This window comes from Aulonocara stuartgranti, assembly GCF_965226115.1.
Source record: "Aulonocara stuartgranti genome assembly, chromosome: 3".
NCBI classification, from domain to species: domain Eukaryota; kingdom Metazoa; phylum Chordata; class Actinopteri; order Cichliformes; family Cichlidae; genus Aulonocara; species Aulonocara stuartgranti.
Window position 1 is genome coordinate 56,788,775 of NC_138941.1, and position 27,749 is coordinate 56,816,523.

The 27,749-nt window shown below is 43.5% G+C and overlaps 3 protein-coding genes across 11 annotated transcripts in view; 1 reads left to right on the forward strand and 2 right to left on the reverse strand.

The window, feature by feature from the left end:
• Positions 1 to 11,790: 11,790 nt before the first annotated feature.
• LOC309701865 (uncharacterized protein) overlaps positions 11,791 to 27,749 on the reverse strand; it is a 51,930-nt gene continuing 35,971 nt past the window's right edge. The window contains exons 1-8 of one of the 9 annotated variants that reach the window (XR_014275271.1): positions 16,434 to 16,545; positions 15,352 to 15,462; positions 15,053 to 15,183; positions 14,039 to 14,398; positions 13,350 to 13,427; positions 13,159 to 13,262; positions 12,813 to 12,962; positions 11,791 to 12,675 (exon numbers count right to left, since the gene is read on the reverse strand). Coding sequence is in view for 1 of the 9 variants with exons in the window: in XM_082526178.1 (XP_082382304.1) it covers positions 13,035 to 13,082; positions 13,159 to 13,262; positions 13,350 to 13,427; positions 14,039 to 14,398; positions 15,053 to 15,119 (657 nt within the window). In the remaining 8 variants the exon portion in view is untranslated. The other 8 variants (XR_014275272.1, XR_014275273.1, XR_014275274.1 and 5 more) reach the window with 8 other exon arrangements.
• LOC309703310 (uncharacterized protein) lies at positions 19,024 to 21,075 on the forward strand. The gene is made up of 4 exons (XM_082528095.1): positions 19,024 to 19,581; positions 19,723 to 19,974; positions 20,543 to 20,632; positions 20,805 to 21,075. Exons 1-4 carry the CDS (start codon positions 19,452 to 19,454, stop codon positions 21,062 to 21,064), a joined length of 732 nt encoding a protein of 243 aa, XP_082384221.1. The 5' UTR covers positions 19,024 to 19,451; the 3' UTR covers positions 21,065 to 21,075.
• On the reverse strand, positions 21,888 to 24,379 carry LOC309703309 (uncharacterized protein; the record flags this gene model as incomplete). Its single annotated transcript, XM_082528094.1, has 2 exons — positions 23,859 to 24,379; positions 21,888 to 22,785 (listed from the first exon to the last, which is right to left on the reverse strand). The coding sequence occupies exons 1-2, from the start codon at positions 24,218 to 24,220 to the stop codon at positions 21,888 to 21,890; spliced, it is 1,260 nt and encodes a 419-aa protein (XP_082384220.1). The 5' UTR covers positions 24,221 to 24,379.

Genomic DNA, 27,749 nt, shown 5'->3' on the forward strand with positions numbered 1-27,749 from the left:
AGCAAAAGAAAGTGAACGATGAGTCAGTCTGATTGCACAAGCAGCAACATACTTACTCTTACTTTTAGAGTGAAAGAAATGTGCAGAAAACCAGCGACAGCCGAAACAGATGATAAGATAACGACGACCACAGAGACCCTGCATCGATGTGCTGATGTGGAAAATAAGTTCAGCACAAACACACAAAAACCCAAAAGGAAATGATGCAGAGAAAAGTTGGACTGTTTTCTTAATGTCTTCTTAACTGTGCACTGCTGTGGATGCTGTTTGCTGTAACAATGACATGATGTGTGAGTCTGTAGTTTTGGTTATAGTGAACCTGCCTCCTGTTTATGAGATATTTGTAGCAGAAGTCAGAGGGAATAAAAAAGGGGAAAAAAAGCGTATTTGCCATGAGGTATAAATATAATCTTTATGCCGGATCAGTGTGTGAGTACTGGGCTAAAGTGAGGATGACGATCAGTTTGAGAAGAATCAGTCGTAATGTTCAGCATGTTTCCAACAACGGATCTGTTTCATCAGTGGACTGATTCTTATTTAACAGACTCCTGGAGACTCAGAGCACTTTATACAACATTCATCCAGTCACACATAAACTTCTTCTATACTCGAGTGCTTTTATCTTTCTAACATTCTCACTCTGATGGATGCATCAGGGTTAGTGTCTTGCAGGATATTTAGGACATTTATTTTAGCAGTATAAATGATTCTTTATGGCAGCTCAGTATGTGAGTAATGGGCTAAAGTGAGGATGACGTCACTTTTTGCAGCAAATAAAGTTTTCTGCTGAAAGTGGAACAAACGAGCAGACAGAGCTGGAAACTGCTCCGGTTTCAGTTTCTCCTTGTTGGCACAGAGGAGGCTTTTATTGAGGTATTTTAAAGAGTTTACAGCACAGTGTGCAGCTCGCTCTCTCTCTGCTGATGAGAGTGAATGGAGCTCACCCACCTGTCTCTGTCTTTCTTACTTTCTCACATCTCTCTGCCATTCAAAACAGGTATTTATATTTTATTTATATATTTGCATAATATCCGATTGATTATTTGATTTCACTTTTGATACCAGTGTTAAAGGGATTGTCTAATCCACATTGTTCTTTACAATCCACAGCACCAATAATAATGGCCTCTTTCTATCCTTCTATCTAACATTCTCCCTCTGATGGCTGCATCAGGGTTAGTGTTTTGCTCAAGGATATTTGGCATGCAGATTTAAGGAGCCAAGGATCAAATCACCACCCTTTCATTTTGGTAGAGGACCTGCTCTACAGCCACCTCATATGGAGAACACAGAGGAACTTGGAATTTGAATATCCAGGAAAGGTCATAGTTTTGCATTGCTCATTTTCACATTTTGTTTGCTGACCTCGGCTCTCTGTTCTTAAACTGGAGTGTTTTAAAGTAAAGTGAACATCTTCACTGACAACAAACCTGCTGTAACTAGAAATGGCATCTCCATTTTTAAATAATCAAAAATGAAAAACACTGGCACATAAAAACATGACAACAACACCTGGATCAATACTGTGAGATTATTACACTGTCGTACGTTACATCATACCTCTAATCAAAGAATTGTTGAATCATTATACGGCTGATTAAAGATTGTGAAATCATTATGTAGTTTAAGTTGCATTATACTCCTGATTTAGAAGAAGGTGAAGATTGTTAGATTTATTCACCTGATTTGTACATTATTATTATTATTATTATTACATTATTACATCATACTGCTGATTTATAAAGAGAATACTGTTTGCAGGGAATCATGGCCTTGCTTTTCTGATTGTAGAAGCGTCTCCCTCACATTAGCCAGGAGCAGAAAAACAGGGAGCCGAGGTTGTAACTTAGACTCACTGAGAGATAGAAAGAATGTGGATGTTTAGGTTTTATGACTGGGTGGGGATCATTACCGTGACGGGACATTACCGCCACACAGAAAGTGAAACCTCGCACTTTGCTGTAAAGCAACGACCCAGAAAAACAGTTCAGTCTGGAACTGGTCATGAACTCATGATCTCAGGTCAGGCGATAGCTCTCAGTGGATCTGTCACTGGGAGTGTCAGTTGTTTCTTCTGCTGGGAGAACCATGTAAACAAACACAGATAACACTTTTATGATGGGTGTTGGTTTTCGAGATCTGTGACCCAGATTCATTGTTTGCTTTACTTCCAGCAGCACTTTCATGATTCCTTCTGACTTATTACTGAAACACACTTATGTGAATTTACACAGATAGGTCCAGCTGTTGTGTAACACGTGAACTGTTCTGTATTGCAGATAAAGTGAACCCTGCTGTCTCGTACACTGACATTACCGTCACACAGGAAGTGAAACCTCGTACTTTCAGAGGTAAGAACATAAAAACTCACTCAGATACTCACAGTTCTCTCTTTGATCGCAGGCTTTCCTTATTTCCTTGATGACATCATCATTGTTTATAAATAGGAGTTACCTGGTGATGTAACGGGAGTTTCAGGGCGGTGTTTGCATCCTTTCATACTTTTACTCTCACTATCACAGGAAGACAGTCTCAGTCCCATCAATGACTTTATTTGGATTGTTATTGGCACAGACACTGACTCTCTAACCCTGCTGTTATCTCAGAGGGCTGTGCTACCCTGGATCACCACCAAGTCATTGGTTCAGGTATGTGGACAACACCTGGGTGACAATCAAATCTCAGGACGTACCACAATTCACAGCAACTAGCTGGACGAACACATCAGATACACCAGGGAGGATATGAATGCAGGTTGCCCTTCTTAGACTGTGAAATTTCCACCAGTAATGGGGGACATTTAAAAGCTGATGTGCCAGGTTTCCCCAACATTATAAAGCGTTTACAAGAAACCTGCAGTCAGCTGGGAACGAAGAAATCACTTGGATTAATGACAAAATGTTTCTCACACTGAAAACGTTCAGATGAACAAAATCAACGTTTAGGGATCGACTCACTTTTCTATTCAACGTTCAAGACTCAAACAGACACGTTTTGTTGTAACATTTGACTTGATTAACAAAAGACAGAAAGAAAGTTTCGTCATATCCTGATTCTGTTTCAGGCTCGGTCCGATCAGAACTGTGTTTCAGGAAAAGCAGCTGATAAACATCGCGATTCACTCAGAAATATAACATGGTTAATCGTTAAAATAGAAAAGCAACTCTGGTTAAAATCTGCAGGGTCATGGTTTCACTCACTCACCTCCTCCAACCGCAGCGTGTCACATGTCAGTATTGTGTACCGAGAAAAAAGGAAGCTCTGCTCATTAGAATGATTTTTATACATTTACAATAAAAACCAGGGCTCGTTCCTCTGTGTTTCTGTGCCGTGAATCAAACACACGATGTCCCCACTACAACAACACAGAGTAACGAACGAACTTCTGCGACCGTCAGAACAAGCTGCAAACACACGCTCAAGTAATCGCAGATGACCATAACATTACTGCAGACACATTAAGGAGAAGAGATAAGAGATAAGCAGAAGCGAATGGATGGATGGATGTGTTGATCATACTTATTGATAGTCTATAATAAGTAAGTAAGTAAGTAAAATTTTATTTATTGTCCAGGTGGGAGAGGTGAAGCACAGTGGAAATGTCATCCTCGGTCAACCTGTTCGGCCGGTATGCAAACTGCAGCGGATCCAGTGAGCGGGGGAGGTTGCTCTTCACATGTGCCGTGACAAGTCTCTCAAAGCACTTCATAATGATGGGGGTCAGGGCGATGGGTTGGTAGTCGTTCAGGCAGGATACTGAGGATGCACTGGGATGATGGTGGTGGACTTGAAACACGCTGGGGCGATCACCTGGCTCAGCAATGAGTTGAAAATGTCTGTGAAGACATCACTCAGCTGATCAGAGCAGTTTCTCAGTACGCGACCTGGGATGTTGTCTGGTCCAGCAGCTTTCCGTGGGTTGACCTTGATGAAAGCTCTTCTCACATCGGCTGCAGGCAGAGAAATGGTCTGGTTGGTGGTGGGGGGCATGTCTTTCTTTGCTTGTGTGTTGTTCAGTCAATCAAACCATGTGTAGAACTTGGTTTGAGTGTGAACTGCACTGAAGGAGATGACGTTGAAGAACAAGATTAAGATCTGAATATTTGTTGTTTTTTTTCCTATTGAGGCCTGTGAGAAGCAGGATAATTAATTAAAATGATAGGACCTAATGAAGTTAAAGCGAGTATCAGAAGGTGATTTAAGTGAAAATAGCAAAGTTGTAGGTGGTAAATGGGCTTCTTATTGAGTTGAAGCCTTTATGTTCATGGCCTGAGTGATTTCATGGCCTGAGTGACACACCAATTTGTGACCACTCAGCGCTTATAAATCAGACAGGGGCGAGGTGGAGGTCAGCTGGAGGTTAAAATGCTTCTACTGTCACACACACAGTTGTCAAATCAGCCATTCAGCAGTGTCGACCTGTCTCACCATCAAACATGTTTGAGGGAGCAGAGAGAGTTTTATCTCCGACTTTATCTCACAGGAAATTTCAACACTTGAGCGTTGGCTGGTGTTTTGCATCTAAGTCAAATACATGAGAGGACTTCAGAGGACGACTGAGCGGCCAACATACACTTAGAAATGTTCATGCTAATCGTAAGGATAAGGCCTTTACTCAGCTTTCAGCTGTGCTCTAACGCAGCTGGTGGGTTGTTTTTTTTTAACCTTTTTTTGAGAAGTAACACATCTCAATGCACCACCGCCTCCAGAGCGCTGGCATCCACCTGAGGGTTGAGTGCTGCATGAAATCAAGAGCAGCGAGCACGGGAGCTCTGCAGAGGAGAACTTTGGCAGTGGTGTTTGAGTATTTGATAGCAGCCACAGCTAACAGCTTGTCAAGAGATGCATTCTAAGACACTTCTTCAGCTGAGAATCAGAGTGGAGAAACACACAGTTTTACTTGTATACAAGGGCAGCACAGAGCACTCGCACTGAGAGACTGCCCTGGTCTTTATTTATAGATCAGTGGGTGTTTGTTCCCTACATTGGAATGTGGAGGTGTATGTGTGTGTGTGTGTGTGTGTGTGTGTGTGTGTGTGTCAAAGTGTGACCCCATAAACGACTTCCCTTAACCTGCTGGTCTGGAAAATCCAACACTTCATCTATATGTAAAAAAGGGGCTTTAGACTAAATGTCATGGTCCTGGGCCATGTTGGCCCAGTATTCTTAGTTTTCTTGTATGTTTGTATTTTGTTCCTTATTTAGGCCATGTTTTCTGAGTTGCCCTGTTGTGTTGTTCCCTAAGTGTTTTCCCTTCGTGGCTTTTACCCCCTGTGTGCCCCTCTGTGTATCTGTGAGCCCTCGTCTCTCCTTATGTTTTATTCCATGTTTCCCCTGCCCGTTATGTCTAAGTTCTCCCCGTGCTCTCCCTCCCCCCTGTGTGCCCTCTGTGTATTTATGAGCCCTCGTCTCCCTTTGTGGTTGTTCCATGTTTCCCCAGCCCGTTATGTCTGTGTTTTCCCCGTGCTCTCTCTCCTCCTGTCTGAACCTCTGTACTTCCTGTTTGACTCTGCCCGTCTCCCGTCAGTGTTATGTTCAACCCGCCCTGTCTCGTTATGGTTATCTGTGTCAGCTGTGTTCCCCGTGTGTTCCCACTTTCCTCGTTAACCCTCTGTGTATTTCTGTCTGCGTCTCCCTCTGTTCGGCGTCGCGTTCTCCCTCATGTTGTGTGTGTTCCTCCCTGTGTCTCTTGGCGAGCTTTGTATTTAGTTTTGGGTCCTCCTCCTGCCTGCCACACAGCGATCCATGACACTAAAAGTGATATAGCTACGTTAATCCTACCGTAAAACAATAAGACAAGGTATGACCTTTCCCATGCTCCTAGGATGTGGGGGTGAACGCCAGAACACTCTGGAATGTTACAGACCTCCTAGGATGAGACATTCTTTCAATGCCACCAACTATATACTTCTAAACACAAATGATTACATGCAGCATTCTACCATATGCAAACTTATACCATTAAAAGATTATACTGACTACTAAGTACAATTTTCCATTGACATAGCTGAAGCTGGATAAAAACTGGACAACTTTAGCTTTCACTGCTACACAAAAGGATCATGTTTTAAACAAACTGCAATGCTAGCTCAAATTTCATCTGACCGTTTGTGTTAAAGTTTAAAGTCCACAACGGTCAGTGCAGGGAAGCAAAGCAGACTTTAAACTGAAGCGTGATAGGAAAATGTATTCAAACTTTCCGGTGAACAGAGCTCTTTAAAGCCTCAAGTTGTTCTGATTTGATGCTGTGAAAAGAAAACTGAAATAAATTTAGATGTGCCAAATAATCACATGTAAAATGCTAAAAGCACATCAACAACAACTGTTAATATGTTCACACATTAGATGGACTGTACAGTTGATTTAGTCTGTCAGCAATAATACACCAAGGGGTCATTTTGTACTGTGGAACTGCTGCGTAAACACAGTGCCTGCTTTGATCTTTCATTGTACTCGTAACAACAGAAAAACAGATGGACCATCTGGTGCGTGGACGGTTGGTGAAATTTAATCTTGAGTTCATTTAGACAAAACTGCTTCTTTGGAGCCTCCTGTTTGCAGCATAGTAGCTGAGTTTCCTTTAAATCAGCAGAATGTTCTTCTGGAAAATGTTTAAATTAGTGCTGTCAGTGTTCATCACGTTCATCGCGTTAATACGACGTTAACGGCATATCCACATTAACATGGCCAACCCGACGTGATTAAAATTTTTTTAACATGCTCAACCCATCTGATTAGTGAGATGCTTGGCTACAAGTTGAACAGCCACAAGGGGCAGTACCCTCCATGGAGAAGGAGGCTAGAGGACAAGATCAAAGTAGCACGGAGGGAGGTTAGCCAACTAACGGAGTTGCAGAAAGATGCGACAAAGAAGGTGCATAAGAAATACAGCAAACTGTTCATGCCTGAGGCCTTGGAAACTGCCAAGCAAAGACTCACAGCCTTGGCCAGCCGCTTGAGGAGGTACACCAGAGAGATAGAAGGCAGGAGAATAAACCAGCTGTTCTCCACAGAACCAGCAAAGGTGTACTCTCAGTGGCAAGGGAACAATAAGAGAACAGCACCACCAAGGCTGGAGACGGAGCAATACTGGAAGGGCATATGGGAGAAGGACGCAACCCATAACGGCAATGCTCAGTGGCTAGTGGATCTGAGGGCAGACCACAGCAACCTCCCTGAACAGGGTCCAGTAACCATCACAGTGGCAGATATCCAAGAAAGGGTCTCCAGTATGAAGAGTTGGACAGCACCAGGGCCCGACATGGTTCACGCCTACTGGCTAAAGAAGCTGACTGCACTCCACGAGCGCCTGGCAGCACAAATGAACCAGCTGCTAGTTAACGAGAGACACCCGGAATGGCTAACCGAAGGTCGGACGGTCCTGATCCCCAAGGACCCCAAGAAGGGACCGGTCCCCTCCAACTACCGACCAATAACCTGCCTCAGTACTACATGGAAGCTCCTGTCAGGCATCATATCGGCTAAGATGAACAGGCACATGGGTCAATACATGAGCGGGACACAGAAAGGAATTGGCAAAAATACCAGAGGCGCAAAACACCAGCTACTGGTAGACAGAACAGTCAGCCGAGACTGCAAGACCAGACTGACCAACCTGTGCACTGCCTGGATTGATTACAAGAAGGCCTATGACTCAATGCCCCACAGCTGGATACTGGAATGCTTAGAATTCTACAAGATCAATGGGACCCTAAGAGCCTTCATCAGGAACTCAATGGGGATGTGGCGTACAACACTAGAGGCCAACTCCAAGCCCATAGCACAAGTCACCATCAAGTGCGGGATCTACCAAGGAGATGCTCTGTCCCCACTGCTGTTCTGCATAGGCCTGAACCCCCTCAGTGAGATCATTAACAAGACTGGCTACGGATACCGACTATGGAACGGAGCAGTTGTCAGCCACCTCCTGTACATGGATGACATCAAGCTGTATGCCAAGAGTGAACGAGACATCGATTCACTGATCCACACTACCAGGCTATACAGCAATGACATTGGAATGTCGTTCGGACTGGAGAAGTGTAGTCGGATGGTAACAAAGAGAGGGAAGGTAGTCAGAACTGAGGGGATTGAACTACCAGAAGGCAACATTGCAGACATAGAGGACAGTTACAAGTACCTGGGGATCCCGCAGGCGAATGGGAACCATGAAGAGGCCGCTAGAAAGGCTGCAACCACCAAGTACCTGCAGAGGGTCAGGCAAGTCCTGAGGAGTCAGCTGAATGGTAAGAACAAGATCCGGGCCATCAACACGTACGCCCTGCCCGTGATCAGGTACCCTGCTGGGGTAATAGGCTGGCCAAAGGAGGAGATAGAAGCCACTGACATAAAGACAAGAAAGCTCCTTACCATGCATGGAGGGTTTCACCCCAAGTCCAGCACCCTGAGGCTGTACGCTAAGCGGAAGGAAGGGGGCCGGGGACTGGTGAGTGTCAGCACCACAGTCCAGGATGAGACAAGGAACATCCAAGAATACATTGGGAAGATGGCCCCAACTGACCGAGTGCTCAGTGAATACCTCAGGCAGCAGAAACCCAAGAAAGAGGAGGGAGACGAGGAACCATCATGGAAGGACAGGCCCCTGCACGGTATGTACCACCGGCAGATAGAGGAGGTGGCTGATATCCAGAAATCCTACCAGTGGCTGGACAAAGCTGGACTGAAAGACAGCACAGAGGCACTAATCATGGCAGCACAGGAACAAGCTCTGAGCACAAGATCCATAGAGGCTGGGGTCTATCACACCAGGCAAGACCCCAGGTGCAGGCTGTGTAAAGATGCCCCTGAGACAATCCAGCACATAACAGCAGGGTGCAAGATGCTAGCAGGCAAGGCATACATGGAACGCCATAACCAAGTGGCTGGCATAGTGTACAGGAACATCTGTGCCAAGTATAACCTGGAAGTCCCGAGGTCAAAATGGGAGATGCCCCCGAGGGTGGTGGAGAATGACCGAGCTAAGATCCTGTGGGACTTCCAGATAGACGGACAAAATGGTGGTGGCTAACCAACCGGACATAGTGGTGGTAGACAAACAGAAGAAGACGGCCGTAGTGATCGATGTAGCGGTTCCGAATGACAGCAATATCAGGAAGAAGGAACACGAGAAGCTGGAGAAATACCAAGGGCTCAGAGAAGAGCTCGAGAGGATGTGGAGGGTGAAGGTAACGGTGGTCCCCGTGGTAATCGGAGCACTAGGTGCGGTGACTCCCAAGCTAGGCGAGTGGCTCCAGCAGATCCCGGGAACAACATCGGAAATCTCTGTCCAGAAGAGCGCAGTCCTGGGAACAGCTAAGATACTGCGCAGGACCCTCAAGTTCCCAGGCCTCTGGTAGAGGACCCGAGCTTGAAGGATAAACCGCCCGCAGGGGCGTGCTGGGTGTTTTATATATACAGTGGGCCAAAAAAGTATTTAGTCAGCCACTGATTGTGCAAGTTCCCCCACCTAAAATGATGACAGAGGTACACTTCAACTGTGAGAGACAAAATGTGAAAAAAAAAAATCCATGAATCCACATGGTAGGATTTGTAAAGAATTTATTCGTAAATCAGGGTGGAAAATAAGTATTTGGTCAATAACAAAAATACAACTCAATACTTTGTAACATAACCTTTGTTGGCAATAACAGAGGTCAAATGTTTACTATAGGTCTTTACCAGGTTTGCACACACAGTAGCTGGTATTTTGGCCCATTCCTCCATGCAGATCTTCTCGAGAGCAGTGATGTTTTGGGGCTGTCGCCGAGCAACACGGACTTTCAACTCCCGCCACAGCTTTTCTATGGGGTTGAGGTCTAGAGACTGGCTAGGCCACTCCAGGACTTTCAAATGCTTCTTACGGAGCCACTCCTTTGTTGCCCGGGCGGTGTGTTTTGGATCATTGTCATGTTGGAAGACCCAGCCTCGTTTCATCTTCAAAGTTCTCACTGATGGAAGGAGGTTTTGGCTCAAAATCTCACGATACATGGCCCCATTCATTCTGTCCTTAACACGGATCAGTCGTCCTGTCCCCTTGACAGAAAAACAGCCCCATAGCATGATGTTTCCACCCCCATGCTTCACAGTAGGTATGGTGTTCTTGGGATGCAACTCAGAATTCTTCTTCCTCCAAACACGACGAGTTGAGTTTATACCAAAAAGTTCTACTTTGGTTTCATCTGACCACATGACATTCTCCCAATCCTCTGCTGTATCATCCATGTGCTCTCTGGCAAACTTCAGACGGGCCTGGACATGCACTGGCTTCAGCAGCGGAACACGTCTGGCACTGCGGGATTTGATTCCCTGCCGTTGTAGTGTGTTACTGATGGTGACCTTTGTTACTTTGGTCCCAGCTCTCTGCAGGTCATTCACCAGGTCCCCCCGTGTGGTTCTGGGATCTTTGCTCACCGTTCTCATGATCATTTTGACCCCACGGGATGAGATCTTGCGTGGAGCCCCAGATCGAGGGAGATTATCAGTGGTCTTGTATGTCTTCCATTTTCTGATGATTGCTCCCACAGTTGATTTTTTCACACCAAGCTGCTTGCCTATTGTAGATTCACTCTTCCCAGTCTGGTGCAGGTCTACAATACTTTTCTTGGTGTCCTTCGAAAGCTCTTTGGTCTTGGCCATGGCGGCGTTTGGAGTCTGACTGTTTGAGGCTGTGGACAGGTGTCTTTTATACAGATGATGAGTTCAAACAGGTGCCATTTATACAGGTAACGAGTGGGGGACAGAAAAGCTTCTTACAGAAGACGTTACAGGTCTGTGAGAGCCAGAGATTTTCCATGTTTGAGGTGACCAAATACTTATTTTCCACCCTAATTTACGAATAAATTCTTTACAAATCCTACCATGTGAATTCATGGATTTTTTTTTCACATTCTGTCTCTCACAGTTGAAGTGTACCTCTGGTGCAAATTACTGACCTCTGTCATCATTTTAAGTGGGGGAACTTGCACAATCGGTGGCTGACTAAATACTTTTTTGCCCCACTGTATATATAAATATATAAATAAAGCTGTATAATACCAGTAGGTCAGCTCTAATAGTAATTTGGTATGGCTTCGCGGGCCAAATGTAATTAGGCTAAATAAAGTTACTGTTGTAGGCCAAACACTGTCATTAGTTTCATGTTGTTCTTTGTACAGTTGTAAATCACCTGAATGGTTTCAGAGGTGGAACATTTACTCTCTGCAGATTGTTTTATTTTGAAAAAAATGATTCTCTGTGCTTTTCCTGTGGCCTACTCATCTTGATCCTGCAACGTCTGTTTCAGAGCTCAGCAGAGAAGATTCAGAATCACACTTTGGCACATTCAAGCAGCGCCTTTAAATATTATCTGAGCCTAAATATAACACAGCAGGTTTATTGCTGGAGAGTCTAGTTCAAAAGTCATGAACAAACTGTGTCACGCAATAACTATCTGCATTCTTCACTTGGAGACACTATTGTGCCGTAGGTTCTGAAACAATAGGAGTTCTTTATGAGACTAGTTCATTCCTTTTCATGAGCAATCAGAGGGAACGCCTTCCTTATTCAGCAAGGAAAGTAAACGCTGAACAAACAGCGACAGAGCTCGTTCCTCTGGTCTTAGTAGATCTGTGCTCTCTTCCAGTCTAATCTTTCTGGAGTCAAAAAGGAATAAGACGACCACACTGGGACCACAAATGTGTCACTATACAACTCAAATGTCCCAAAAAAGAAAGAATCGCAGGACAAACATGCAGCCTACCTGTGGCGTACATAACATAGCCCTATGATGATTTAAATATATTTGATCAAATGTGAAAAACATTCACTTATAATTTATTCTATGACCATGTAAAACCATTACAGCAGTTAAACTCTGTCTTCACTGCTGTCTTATAACTATCATTCATAATAATCAGTATTAATTAAGCATTAACAGTTAGAACACAAAACAAAAGTGGCAGCTCAGGTGGATCACATGAGCTTTGATTTCAGTCTTACTGCCCACTCAAAGTGTTTCTAACCACAAATCAGATTTTGTCTTCATGCAACACTTTAATCTGAGCACTTTAGTTTCCTCACAATTTAGAATAACTAATGAACTCAAGAAGCACGTTTCTCAACCAGCAACCTTTTTGCTGTGAGGCAACAGTACTAACCACTAACACACATGGACCATCATGCTGACCATTTACTGTTTAGTAAAGAACATTTTGGGGAAAGAAACAACAGTAAGATGAGCTCTCTTATTGTATTAAAATGAATATCCATATGCATATTACTTCAGCTGAATACGCCTGTAGTGCATTTAAATATCCCTGAAACACAACACATGTTCAAAAAATTCAAACACAGAACTTTCATTCAGTGCCACAACAAAAAGAGTTTGACTGCAAAAGAAACAGAAAATAAATAAAAACAATAAATGAATAAAATACAATAGTAATAAAACACAAGTTATGTAATGAGATCACTGATGGCACAACAAAGTTTATACAGACGAGCAAAAGCAAAAAAAGGCAACTTCACACATCAAAGACGAACAAAACAATAAATCAGTCTGACAGCACAACATGTCCGTGTTTGTCTGCGTCAGACTTGCTTTGAGTTCCTGATGAAGGCGTTGAGAAAAATATGCAGCAAGAGCAGCGACAACCGAGGTGGAAATTATCAGGAACAGGTTGACCCTGGACAGACCTGCTGATGTAAAATTTAAAAAAATAAAATAAAACCCACACACACACACACACACACACACACACACACACAACCCAAGATTACCACAAAAACTCATACAAACATAAACGATGCAGAGACAAGTTGGACTGGTTTCTCACCGATTCTTGTGCTGTTGCAGTTTGGAGGGTTCAGCTGCATCTCAGAGCTGCAAAGTTTTAGTGTAGATTAAATTTTAGAAGAGTCAATATGATGATCTCAGCTGGGCCTGACTGTCTCCCTGTGGTTGCAGGTTTGAACTCCCAACCTGACTGAAGATCCAGCAAAGATAAAAGAAAAAACCCCCAGTTTCATTAACACCAATGTTCCTTTGAGCAAGGCAGCTAGACAGGTAGTGGTTGTTTTTGTGTCTCATCATCCTCTGGATGCTTCTGTTGAAAGAAGGAGCATAATGAGTCAGTCTGACGGCACAAGAAGCAACAACATGTTTGTTTCTTTCTTTCTTACAGTTCGATTCTGATGTTGGCAGGAAAAATGTACAGCAAGACCAGCAACAGCTATAACGATTATAAAAGCGATGACAGTGACGACCACAGGAACCCTGGATCGACCTGCGGAAATAGAAAAACAAAAACAACAAGGTCACCACAAAAACCCAAACAGGAATGATGCAGAGTAAAGTTGGACTGTTTTCTCACCATTTGCTGGAGTCGTGTCCTGATGATCTGGAGTTTGAAGCGACGTCTCTATCGTCGAGGTTTTAGCAAAGTTTGGATCTAGAAAACCACAAAAATCAGTCGAGACATAATCAGTTGATAAAAATATAAGACGTAAGAAACAGAGTGGTGAAATGTCTTTAAATAAACTGAATGTCATTTAAAGTCAATAAAAAGGTTAACAGGACAACATGAATTTATTTTTAAATTATCGTCACATTGTAAGCAGTTCACACAGTGATGGCACAAACTTGCAGTCACACAACAACACGCTGCTCTTTTTCTTACAGATCAAACAGATCTTTGAGTCTTTGTACAGTTTGTTTACTGAAGATCCAAATAAACTCAAACTTGTGCCCAACTATTGTTTAATCATCAAAGACAAACACTGTAGAGTTGAAAGAAACCATTAAATGCCCCAAATTACCATCGCATTCAAGCACATGAAGATGAGTGGATGTAAACATCTGAACACAATATGTGGGTGCAAAGAAATTTAACCCTCAGTACAGCTGTGGAAACTATCAAAGAGACAAAACTCTTCTTTTTGTTAGATTGTTAACAAAAAGAAGGCAAGTGTTTGACACAATGTTAGATTTATAAATATATTCTTATCTCAGGTTCCAGACTAAGATCACAGTGATCACATGTGTATAAATGAATCGTCTTACCAGAGACGGTGACTCTGCAGCTGTTGTAGCCGCGGCCATAACCTGTGTCCACCTCACACAGGTACAGACCCGAGTCCTCAGTCCTGAGTCTGGACAGCTGGAGTCTGATTCGTCCTTCTCTGAGGGCGTCTTTGTCACTCTGGACTCGTCCTGAAAACTTTTTGTCCTGATCCTCTGAGAACTCGACACCATAATAAAGATGATAAAAAGTCCAGTATTTATGGCCATTATTCAGGATACAGAAGACCTTCAGTGCTGAGATGGACGTGTCTGGTTTGGTGGTGAACGTCCACTCCAGTGTGATGTTGTGGTTCTCCTCTGCCTGATAGGAGCTCTGTGTCACATCCACTACAAATGATCCTGTTGAGGAGACAGAGAGGAGCAGACACACTCACAACTTTATACAACATCAGAAATTTCCAACATTTTGTGTCCAACGCACTAAATACATCCTCCTGCTTGGCAGCAACATCTTACAACATCCAGTGATCCACTGTCTCTCCTCTGCACACGTCTAAACCATCTCAGGTTTGCCTCTCTAACTGCATCTTCAAACCTGAGCCGTCCCTCAGACTCATTTCTGATCTTTCCATTCTGATCACATCAAATGAAAATCTGAGCTTCTTCAGCTCTGCCTCCTGTTTCTTGTCAGCAACACCATCTCCAAACCATAAATCATAGGTTTTAACATTGGATTTGCATTTACTTCTTATACAGCACTTTTGTACTCGAACATTCACACTTTGATGGATGCATCGGAGAGCAACTCAAGGTTAATATCGTGTCCAAGAATATCTGGCATATTTTGCAGATTCTACTTCCGATTGATCGAGGACCTGCTCTACCTCCTGAGCAGCCCACCTGGAGAGCACAGAGGAACTTGGAATTTTAATATCCAGCTAAGTTTCATAATTTTCCATTGCTTGTCTCTGCATTTTGTTTGCTGATCGCTGCTCTCCTGAAGGAGTTTCTACCTGTTAAAATGGAGTTTTTCCTTCCGAAAACCATATTTACCTTTAACTGAACCCAAGTGGAGGATGAGAGTCGATAGTGGGACCACGAAGAAAGGCATGAAATCCATGATCACATCTTGTTAACAGTCTGTGAAGATCAAAAGCTGCTTCTTCCTCATTTTCACATTCAGGCTGCAGACGGAAAAAATAAATAAACAAAAACTGTTACGTTTCAAGACACAGACATGCTTCAAATTACATTACACTTTTATTTAACTGTATATTTGACTATTTTTGGGATAAAAAAAAATAAACAAAATAAAATAAAAACAGGTCCCCGACATGAAGATGGCCTCGTACTTCAGGAGGACGGAGCTGTTCATGGACGACATGAAACACGGGAACATTTCACTGAAGATCCTGAACGTGTCGGAGGAAGACAACGGCAGATACAGATGTTTCATCCCCAAGCTGCAGAGCAGAATGAAAGCTGCTGTTGTTGAACTTGTAGTCTGCAGAGGTATGAAAATGCGCAGGAAAATCTGACGTGTATGGCAAACTTCACCGACGATATTTAGGGAGGAATAAACACACATCAGCCTTCGGCCATTTTGATGAACGCATACGCCCCCTAGAGCGCGCTAACTTTATTAACAGCCACACAAATGGAAACCACACATCAAACATAAATGAACCATTTGCCTGTCTCCATAATTGAGCATTTTCTCTTCTTATGTCAACATAGTCGGTGAGAAGATTTGTTTTGTTGATGTTTGTGGTTCCAAACTCAAAGTTGTTTTTGTCCCCAATACAAACTTTCAGCCTAATTTTAATAACAGATTTTGACTGTTTTGTCTTTTAGATTCAAACTTTGCTAAAACCTCAACAACAGAGACGCCGCTGCAAACTCCAGATCCTCAGGACACGACTCCAACAAATGGTGAGAAAACAGTCCAACTCTTCTCTGCATCATCCCTGTTTGGGGTTTTGTGTATTTGTGGTGACCTTCTTGTCTTTGAGATCAGATCGACCTAGGGTCGCTGTGATCGTCACTGCCAATGCCTAATTATCAGTTAAAAGCTTGTACGTTTAGTAAAGCAATCACTTTACAAAAACACAACATTCGGTGAGCTGTAGTAACTGTCTTTCTCTCCTCTGACAAACACACGACTTATAACCGCGTCGTAGACCTGCTCGGTGAATCACCGCCATCGTGTCCGTTATAAACAAACCTCACACTGTCAGGCAGGTTCTGACAATCTTCTTGTTTTAAGCTTCTTCCGGTTTTAAAGTAACTCACTGACAGCTGTCACACTGTTAGTGACGGACAACACAGCACAGCTGATAACAGTCATTTCAGCTTATTCACATCCGCCAGTTTTTCATTAAAATTCACTGTAATCTGCACTAACACGCAGCTAAAGCTGGACACGTCGGCTTACCTTGTACAGGAGTCCAGACGGACAAAGCCGAGCACAGGAGAAAAGTCCAGAGTGAGAAAAAGTTAGAGTCCTTAAAGTAGAAGTTGTTCAGAGACATGATCGATGATTAAAAGTTCCGTTTTCTGACTGAAGCGCGTTTTTTGGAAAGCTGCAGTCCGATCAGTCCCTGCCTGCTTCGAGCGAATTGAATGAATGAGTTGCGAGGCTCACTCGCTGTTTAAAAATAACTCTAAGTCTCCGCCTACGGAGCGGTGTAACTGAGCCGGTGAACCTGCCTCCTGTTTATGAGATATTTGTAGCAGAAGTCAGAGGGAATAAAAAAGGGGGAAAAAAGCGTATTTGCCATGAGGTATAAATATAATCTTTATGCCGGATCAGTGTGTGAGTACTGGGCTAAAGTGAGGATGACGATCAGTTTGAGAAGAATCAGTCGTAATGTTCAGCATGTTTCCAACAATGGATCTGTTTCATCAGTGGACTGATTCTTATTTAACAGACTCCTGGAGACTCAGAGCACTTTATACAACATTCATCCAGTCACACATAAACTTCTTCTATACTCGAGTGGTTTTATCTTTCTAACATTCTCACTCTGATGGATGCATCAGGGTTAGTGTCTTGCAGGATATTTAGGACATTTATTTTAGCAGTATAAATGATTCTTTATGGCAGCTCAGTATGTGAGTAATGGGCTAAAGTGAGGATGACGTCACTTTTTGCAGCAAATAAAGTTTTCTGCTGAAAGTGGAACAAACGAGCAGACAGAGCTGGAAACTGCTCCGGTTTCAGTTTCTCCTTGTTGGCACAGAGGAGGCTTTTATTGAGGTATTTTAAAGAGTTTACAGCACAGTGTGCAGCTCGCTCTCTCTCTGCTGATGAGAGTGAATGGAGCTCACCCACCTGTCTCTGTCTTTCTTACTTTCTCACATCTCTCTGCCATTCAAAACAGGTATTTATATTTTATTTATATATTTGCATAATATCCGATTGATTATTTGATTTCACTTTTGATACCAGTGTTAAAGGGATTGTCTAATCCACATTGTTCTTTACAATCCACAGCACCAATAATAATGGCCTCTTTCTATCCTTCTATCTAACATTCTCCCTCTGATGGCTGCATCAGGGTTAGTGTTTTGCTCAAGGATATTTGGCATGCAGATTTAAGGAGCCAAGGATCAAATCACCACCCTTTCATTTTGGTAGAGGACCTGCTCTACAGCCACCTCATATGGAGAACACAGAGGAACTTGGAATTTGAATATCCAGGAAAGGTCATAGGTCATGCATTGCTCATTTTCACATTTTGTTTGCTGACCTCGGCTCTCTGTTCTTAAACTGGAGTGTTTTAAAGGAAAGTGAACATCTTCACTGACAACAAACCTGCTGTAACTAGAAATGGCATCTCCATTTTTAAATAATCAAAAATGAAAAACACTGGCACATAAAAACATGACAACAACACCTGGATCAATACTGTGAGATTATTACACTGTCGTACGTTACATCATACCTCTAATCAAAGAATTGTTGAATCATTATACGGCTGATTAAAGATTGTGAAATCATTATGTAGTTTAAGTTGCATTATACTCCTGATTTAGAAGAAGGTGAAGATTGTTAGATTTATTCACCTGATTTGTACATTATTATTATTATTATTACATTATTACATCATACTGCTGATTTATAAAGAGAATACTGTTTGCAGGGAATCATGGCCTTGCTTTTCTGATTGTAGAAGCGTCTCCCTCACATTAGCCAGGAGCAGAAAAACAGGGAGCCGAGGTTGTAACTTAGACTCACTGAGAGATAGAAAGAATGTGGATGTTTAGGTTTTATGACTGGGTGGGGACCATTACCTGACCTGAGATCATGACTTCATGACCAGTTCCAGACTGAACTGTTTCACTTCCTGTGTGGCGGTAATGTCCCGTTACCGCCACACAGGAAGTGAAACCTCGCACTTTGCTGTAAAGCAACGACCCAGAAAAACAGTTCAGTCTGGAACTGGTCATGAACTCATGATCTCAGGTCAGGCGATAGCTCTCAGTGGATCTGTCACTGGGAGTGTCAGTTGTTTCTTCTGCTGGGAGAACCATGTAAACAAACACAGATAACACTTTTATGATGGGTGTTGGTTTTCGAGATCTGTGACCCAGATTCATTGTTTGCTTTACTTCCAGCAGCACTTTCATGATTCCTTCTGACTTATTACTGAAACACACTTATGTGAATTTACACAGATAGGTCCAGCTGTTGTGTAACACGTGAACTGTTCTGTATTGCAGATAAAGTGAACCCTGCTGTCTCGTACACTGACATTACCGTCACACAGGAAGTGAAACCTCGTACTTTCAGAGGTAAGAACATAAAAACTCACTCAGATACTCACAGTTCTCTCTTTGATCGCAGGCTTTCCTTATTTCCTTGATGACATCATCATTGTTTATAAATAGGAGTTACCTGGTGATGTAACGGGAGTTTCAGGGCAGTGTTTGCTCTTCATACTTTCACTCTCACTATCACAGGAAGACAGTCTCAGTCCCATCAATGACTTTATTTGGATTGTTATTGGCACAGACACTGACTCTCTAACGGTGTGTTCACACCGAACGCGATGGACGCGAATAGAGCGTCAGGTTTACATGTAAAGTCAATGGAAAGGCGCGATGACGCGCGATTGCGGGTCCCGCGAAAATTCGGAAGCAGATTTGCGTCGCGAAAACGCCAAAACGCGTGAAACGCGCGTCAGTGTAGCGCGTCAGGCGCGTTTGACGCGCGAAACGCGCGTCAGTGTAGCGCGTCAGGCGCGTTTGACGCGCGAATAAAACCACGCGCGTGAGTTTTTGTGTTGCACTTTGTGCATACGCGCGTTTCGCGTCTACCGCTCGAGTTGGAAAAATCTGAACTCCAGCGTCAAATCGCGCCGCGACAACCAATCAGGAGCCTGGTGACGTGGCTGTTACCTAGGTCAAAGGGGCAGATCCAGCCAAAGCCCTTCATTCTTCATTCAGTATGGAGGAAAAGCTGATCAGCGCCGTGGCTAACCACCCCGAGCTATATGATGCCAGCTCCTATTTCTACCGAGACAGGAATAAAAAGGACCTAGCTTGGAGACACATAAGTGAGGAGATCGGGCAACCTGGTAAGTTCATTCCTTCTTCTTTTTAATTTTCAGACTGACCCGATGAAGCCGTGCAAAAGCTAGCAAGCGCGCCTACTGTCCCGCGATTTTCCCACTGTTGTACAAATACCTTTCCGCTAACCAGATAATGCGTTTATTCAGAGGACATCTGCAGGAGAAAGTGGAAGAGCCTCAGGGACACATATAATAAGGAGAAGAGGTCAGAGAAGGAGAAGAGGAGTGGGTCTGCAGCAGGATCGGGGAGGAGATGGAAGTTCTTCGCGGTCATGGGGTTTCTGGACCCCTTCCTCACCCCGCGGGAGACCAGCGGTAATATGGTGCGGACCGTGGAGAACTTCTCCCCCGAGGACCAGGGACAGCCCGAAGAGGCAGCAGGGGAGTGTCAGTCAGAAGGTATGTTTACAATTAATTAATGTAGGCAGTTAATTTATGCGTGTTGTCATACAGGAATATATTTTGTTTATTAATAAACAGTATAAAGTAGTCCCGCTGTTCATCCGTCACTGCCTCGCCTTTTCGCTGATTTTTTTTATTGCACCGTACAGCTTTCAACGATGCGCATTGCATTCTGCAGCCCAAATGACAAATCTCCTCCGTGTCGTGTCTCCTGCGCTTGCCAAACTTATCATGTTTGGTTTTGATAACCATCACTTCAAATAGAAAAAAACAGCACAAAAACACTCATAACTATGACCCTCATTCGGAAATAGACACCTGCACCGGGAGCGAAAAAGGCGCACGAAAGTGGCGCCGCAGACGGAGAAAAAGCGCTGCATAATACTTTTACGTTTTAAAATCGACAAAGGTTTGCACTTTGAGAATCAACTTGTGAGAACTGTGACTACTGTTCATGTGCTGCAATAAATGGGAGACCACTGTATATAATAATAAGTATATAATAATATAATATTCTCTATGACTATTGTCTTCAACCTGTTAACATTTAATATTGTCTTGATAGAGTCAAGTTATCATGCAGCAGAGTCCTCCCCTGTTGCTTCTCCTGACTCCCCAGTCCCTGGTCCCTCCACTCCTGCTGCTGCACCCACAGGTATGAACATCAAGCACTGATAGCTTTTTACTTGCTTGGATTCCCTTGTGATCACCTTTACTAAATATCTACAACCAATCTGTTCATATCCTGTTTTTTTTTCAATTTTGAAAATGACAATCTAGTAGCAGCCTTCTCATTTCTTTGTGGTGTTTTGTTCTGTTTTTTACAGGCCCACAGAGGAGGAGAGCTCGAAGGCGGTCGAGGGAAGGGTCCCAGGATGGTCCATCGGCGGTGGAGCTGGCTATCCTGGAGTCCCTAAAGAGGCCACGCCCGTCTGCAACAGAGTATTTCCTCCTCGGCCTTGTTCCTGCTCTGGAGAGCATGCCGCCTCAGACACGAGAATTCGTGAAATTCCAAATTCATAAATTAGTTTTTGACAACAGCACAGCTGTGCTAAATTTGGAAACATTGGACCCTAATGATCAGTAGTTTTCTGATGAGGCAGCAGCTCTCCAGGGCAGAAACAATGTTCTTATTCTTCTCCTCCTTCTCCCCTGAGGCTCTTCCACTCCAAGCTGGGTCCTTTTTATTCCTGTCTCTCTGTAAATAGTTAAATTTCATATATTTATGTTGAATCTTTTTATTACTGAATTTATATATTTTATCAAATAAACATTTATAATGACAAATGTCTCTGTTCTACTACACAGCAAATATTGGCACCCGACTTGACACAAGTAGAATTTATTTCATATTATACTAATGACAAAATATACTGATACAGTGGGATGCAAAAGTTTGGGCAACCTTGTTAATAGCCATCATTGTCCTGTACAAATCGTTATTTGTCACAATTTAAATTGTCAGTTAAATACATCATATAGGAGACACACACAGTGATATTTGAGAAGTGAAATGCAGTTCACTGGATTTACAGAAAGTGTGCAATAACTTTACACTAAATAAAGCAGGTGCATATATTGGCAACACATAAAAAGAGAAATAACATAAATATTTAGTGTATATCAATGTGTGTGTCTCCTATATGATATATGTAATTGACATTTTTTACTGTAACCGATTCATACAGGAAAATAATGACTATTAATAAGGTTGCTCAAACTTTTGCATCACACTGGTTATAGGAACATAGTGAAGACAAGTTACTTAAGAGAATAAAGAGAGGTTAGGTTATTTTGGAGTAGAGATCCATTTATTAAGAAAATTTTAAAAAGACAGGAACACTCTTTAGAGGTTTGTGGGTGGCTCTTAAAAGAGCCGTTGTGGGGAAGTCACTCAGACTTCAAACAGGCTACTCCTTTGGTTGCCAAGACACAGCTCCCTCTGCCGAGAAGTGGGCCATGAACTTCTCCCTCACCAGGACAGCCTCTCTGGAGGAGTTGTTTGCTGCTACACGACCCAGGCCTTGCAACGGCTCCACCACAGCAGGTGCCACACCCCTCACAGCAGGTGCCCCTCTCTCGTCCACACAGCGCAGAAAATTGTGGAGAACACACGTTGCCTTCACACACTTCTCCGCAATTTCAGGACGGAGCTCCATGGCACGCCGATACAACCTCCACTGTGAGGAGAGGATACCGAAGGCACTCTCCACTATCATCCTGGCCCTGGAAAGGCGATAGTTAAAGATCCTCTTCTCTAAAGGGAGGAGGCGTCCAGGGAAAGGTCTCATGAGCTCACGCCGCAGCGGGAACGCTTCATCAGCCACAAAGACATGGGGCTGGGCTCCACGGTGTTCTCCACCAGGTAGAGGCTGGTCAGGAGGCAGATGGAGAGTCCCAGCCCGAAGAGCCTGACCAAAGGTGGAGTTGGCCAGAATACCACCGTCGCTGGTCCTCCCGTACCCCCCAACATCAATGACACGGAAGCGATGCTCTGCATCCACAACCGCAAGGAGAACAATGGAGAAAGTTCCCTTGTAGTTGTGGAACATGGATCCTGAGTTGGGGGGTGCCTTCGTCTGGACGTGCTTCCCATCCAGAGCTCCACAACAGAGGGGGAAGTTCCAGCGCTCCTGGAATCCCTCTGCGATGGACCGCCAGTCTTCAGTTGAAGGCACAGCCATGAAATCGTCCACTAGACAGTCCCAGATGGCCGTCGCTACCTGGGGGATGATCTGGCTCACCGTGGACACACCGACTCGAAAACTGAACGCGATGGTCCTGAAGGAGTCCCCGGTGGCAAGGAACCTGGACAAAATTGTTTAAAATGTGTATTATGTGTACTGCAGTTACAAAATACATTATTGAAATTCCAAAATTACAAATTCCAAAACATAAATCTTACATAAAACATTTTGTAATTATAAGGATAATTACATGATATATATTTGATATAATCTAAAACAGTCTGCAGTGATTATATACAAATATTCAACTATCCCAGAAATTAAACCAGGTATAAATAAACAAAAGGAGTGTGTATCACTACAAAGATTAACCCACAGTGGTCCTAATACCAGTTTGATATCAGCAAACACCGAGAGCATACCTATGACACCACAGCCATGCTATCATTCAACCACTGATAACAGCATAAATCGAATTAAATCGGGACTTGATGAGACCATCTGAGTATCACTAGAAATATTATAAACAGTACCAGTTTGCTATCGGTAAACACCGAGAGCATTCACTGTTAGCATAGCACATCCATGTTAGCAGTGTATACACGATACACTGCTAACATGGATGTGCTATGCCATCAGTAAACGCCGACAGCATTCACTGTTAGCATAGCACATCCATGTTAGCAGTGTATAAACGATAGTTTATACACGCCGACAGCATTCACTGTTATAGCACATCCATGTTAGCAGTGTATACACGATACACTGCTAACATGGATGTGCTATGCCATCAGTAAACGCCGACAGCATTCACTGTTAGCATAGCACATCCATGTTAGCAGTGTATAAACGATAGTTTATACACGCCGACAGCATTCACTGTTATAGCACATCCATGTTAGCAGTGTAGATGTGCTATGCCATCAGTAAACGCCGACAGCATTCACTGTTAGCATAGCACATCCATGTTAGCAGTGTATAAACGATAGTTTATACACGCCGACAGCATTCACTGTTATAGCACATCCATGTTAGCAGTGTACTGCTAACATGGATGTGCTATGCCATCAGTAAACGCCGACAGCATTCACTGTTAGCATAGCACATCCATGTTAGCAGTGTATAAATGGATGGTTTAGCATATATTAGCACAGGTATCAATAAAGGACTACCGTATTGACCACTTTTACTAACCTCAGGCAGACGGACAGGCGCTCTGCAGGTGGGATTGAGCGCCTGTAATTGGTGTCTAGGCGGGCGATTCTGGGACCGACGCGGGAAAGCAGGTCCTCAAACTGGCCGGGTGACAGACGATGATATCGCTGGAATCTGCCGTCATCCAGGCGCAGCTCCTGGAGCAAATGGTGAAACTCACCAAACTGCTCACGCGCCTGGAGGACTTGATGGACCCAGGTACGGCGAGGACGTCTTTTACGCTGCTGCTCTGCTCTCCACAGTACATAGAGAAGGGAGACTCTCTCTTGAAGCGCTAGCTCGATAGCTGCCATCTTGCAAAACCAGGTCTGGCACAACTCCCTCCCACATTCCTCCCACATTTCCGGTTCACGCGCGTCACGCGCGTCAAAATATCATATTTTGACGCGCGATGGATTTTTCTTGGACACGCGTTGAGACGCGAATGTACACGCGTCAAATTAGGGGCGTTTGGGGCGTTTTATTCGCGTCCATCGCGTTCGGTGTGAACACACCGTAACCCTGCTGTTATCTCAGAGGGCTGTGCTACCCTGGATCACCACCAAGTCATTGGTTCAGGTATGTGGACGACACCTGGGTGACAATCAAATCTCAGGACGTACCACAATTCACAGCAACTAGCTGGACGAACACATCAGATACACCAGGGAGGATATGAATGCAGGTTGCCCTTCTTAGACTGTGAAATTTCCACCAGTAATGGGGGCTGATGTGCCAGGTTTCCCCAACATTATAAAGCGTTTACAAGAAACCTGCAGTCAGCTGGGAACGAAGAAATCACTTGGATTAGTGACAAAATGTTTCTCACACTGAAAACGTTCAGATGAACAAAATCAACGTTTAGGGATCGACTCACTTTTCTATTCAACGTTCAAGACTCAAACAGACACGTTTTGTTGTAACGTTTGACTTGATTAACAAAAGACAGAAAGAAAGTTTCGTCATATCCTGATTCTGTTTCAGGCTCGGTCCGATCAGAACTGTGTTTCAGGAAAAGCAGCTGATAAACATCGCGATTCACTCAGAAATATAACATGGTTAATCGTTAAAATAGAAAAGCAACTCTGGTTAAAATCTGCAGGGTCATGGTTTCACTCACTCACCTCCTCCAACCGCAGCGTGTCACATGTCAGTATTGTGTGCAGAGAAAAAAGAAAGCTCTGCTCATTAAAATGATTTTTATACATTTACAATAAAAACCAGGGCTCGTTCCTCTGTGTTTCTGTGCCGTGAATCAAACACACGATGTCCCCACTACAACAACACAGAGTAACGAACGAACTTCTGCGACCGTCAGAACAAGCTGCAAACACGCGCTCGAGTAATCGCAGATGACCATAACATTACTGCAGACACATTAAGGTCACGTGTAACAAAACTATTTGCAATCCGTGTATTTTAACGTAATTTACTGACCTTTTCTTTGGACGCTTTGACGCGGAGATCCATTTTCTCAAAGAGCAACCAGGAAGTAAACAGCTCTGGTGACACATAAATCTCCCCGTATTATAATATTAAAGTATTTACTGAAAAATGCTTTAAAAATCACTCAGGAACATTTTAAAATTTCATACATAAAACTATTGTTTACTGTTACTTGTGTGGGTTTAAATGAGTTAAACACAAAGTGTAAAGACATAAATATTGATGACTACTGTCGTATAGCCGAGAGACAGAGTGAGAGAGAGAGCGCCCCTGGTTTCAAGAGGGAAAGTAAAAGAGGCAGAAATGTTCGGCTTTGACTCCGGTCTGCTCTCTTTTTCTACTTTAAACCGAAAATGTCGTTTAAAACCACAACAACACACTGAGGATCTCTCTGCGCGGGTTAGGTCGGGCCCTCATTGGCTATTTCTAAAACACCTGTTAAAACTCTTTTTTTTCTTTAGCTTTATTTATTTGTTTGTTATTAACATTGTTGTTGTTGTTATCGAATGACTGTGCGGTTTTTGAGGGATTTGTGTACCACTTGTGTTTTTATTGATAGTGTAGTATAATAAGTTGTGTTGTTTGGAGTTTGCAGAGCTTCACTGTGTCACAGAACAGCATTATCAAGATGGCCTGGCCTGTATTTATATAGCGCCTTACTAGTCCCTAAGGACCCCAAAGCGCTTTACATATCCAGTCATCCACCCATTCACGCACACATTCACACACTGGTGATGGCAAGCTACATTGTAGCCACAGCCACCCTGGGGCGCACTGACAGAGGCGAGGCTGCCGGACACTGGCGCCACCGGGCCCTCTGACCACCACCAGTAGGCAACGGGTGAAGTGTCTTGCCCAAGGACACAACGACCAAGACTGTCCAAGCCGGGGCTCGAACCGGCAACCTTCCGATTACAAGGCCCAAATTTGTCAATAGTGCCACTGCGAGACGGTTTTGAGCCTCACGTTGCCCATCATTAATAAGAGAAGGGGAACAGAAAAGTTCACCAGGAGCAAAGAACCAAGAACAGAAATGCCAAATACTTTTTTTAAAAAGCCCAACATGAAAACCACAGACACACAACTAACACTTTTCTGTGTTTTCTATCACCTGGTTTTACTTCTGCTCCCCCCACACACACACAGTCTTCATTACAGTGTTATACACACTTTGAACAGCGGCTGTACTGAGAGCAGAGCTCACTGCAGACAGTCCGGACGTCCCCACAACAAGAAAACTTCTAGAAGATTAAACTAAACCTAAAGCCAAACATAACAAAACGTTTTAAACTTTAAAATTAACTGAAACTATTTTGTAAACTTGAAAAACTCAAATAAAATCAGAAGATTTTCAAGATTCATTTAGTTTCCCTGGTTTCACCCACAATGCTGGATCTAACACCCAGCTCAGAAGACTCAAACTTTAAATAGTTTGCTTTTTTAATGGGCTTTTTTGTCAAATTTTAGGCTAAAAGAATGAAACTTAGAGAATGTTTTCTCCTGTTAAAAGTCTACAAAGGTAAACGTGAATAAAAAGGAGAAATGGAACAAGATCCTGATCATCCCCTGAAGCAGCGCCCTCTGCTGTTACGGGTCGTAAGTGCTGGAAGTGAAAGTCAGGCTGGGATTTTTTTGCAGCTTGAGCTGTGGGCTGTTTTGAGACGCAGAGCTAAAAATCAAAAGTGGGGAATGTGGGGGTCTTCCCACCTGGGTTGAAACCAAATGAGTGGAGAAAGGGGCATGTAGACCAGAGGGGAGGGAATCCCCCTCATTCCCAAAATGTGATGCTATCACATGACTGAATGTGACTGTCCCAGATCACTCAGGCTGACCTAATGTGCCCCCACGTGGGCGATCGTGACTCAAGAGTTGGCAGGTCATCTTGTAATCGGAAGGTTGCCTGTTCGAGCCTCGCCTCTCAGTCTCGGTCTTTGTGTCCTTGGGCAAGACACTTCACCCATTGCCTACTCCAGAGGGCCCGGTGGTGCCAGTGTCCGGCAGCCTCGCCTCTGTCAGTGCGCCCGAGGGTGGCTGTGGCTACAATGTTGCCATCATCAGTGTGTGAATGTGTGGATGACTGAATGTGTAAAGTGCTTTGGGGTCCTTAGGGACCAAGTAAAGCGCTATACAAACACAGGTCTCTGCTTTTGTGAGCACATGATATGACAGTGAATGTGCCATAATAAGACCTGCAGGTCTGAAGCTAATAATTAACTTAATTATCATAGAAATAAAATGTACTCGCTGAAACATACATGTAGGTCATGTGTTGTTTGTGATCTTTCATGAATATTCACACGTTTGTTTTATTCAAAGTGTTTACAATCTCTGTGAACTTCCACAAACAGGATTAAAGCAAAGTTTGAAGATTAAGATCACTTCATCCCACACGTTACATTTCTCACCCAGTTATCAGCTCTACTTCAGTAAAACGTGACTCTCATC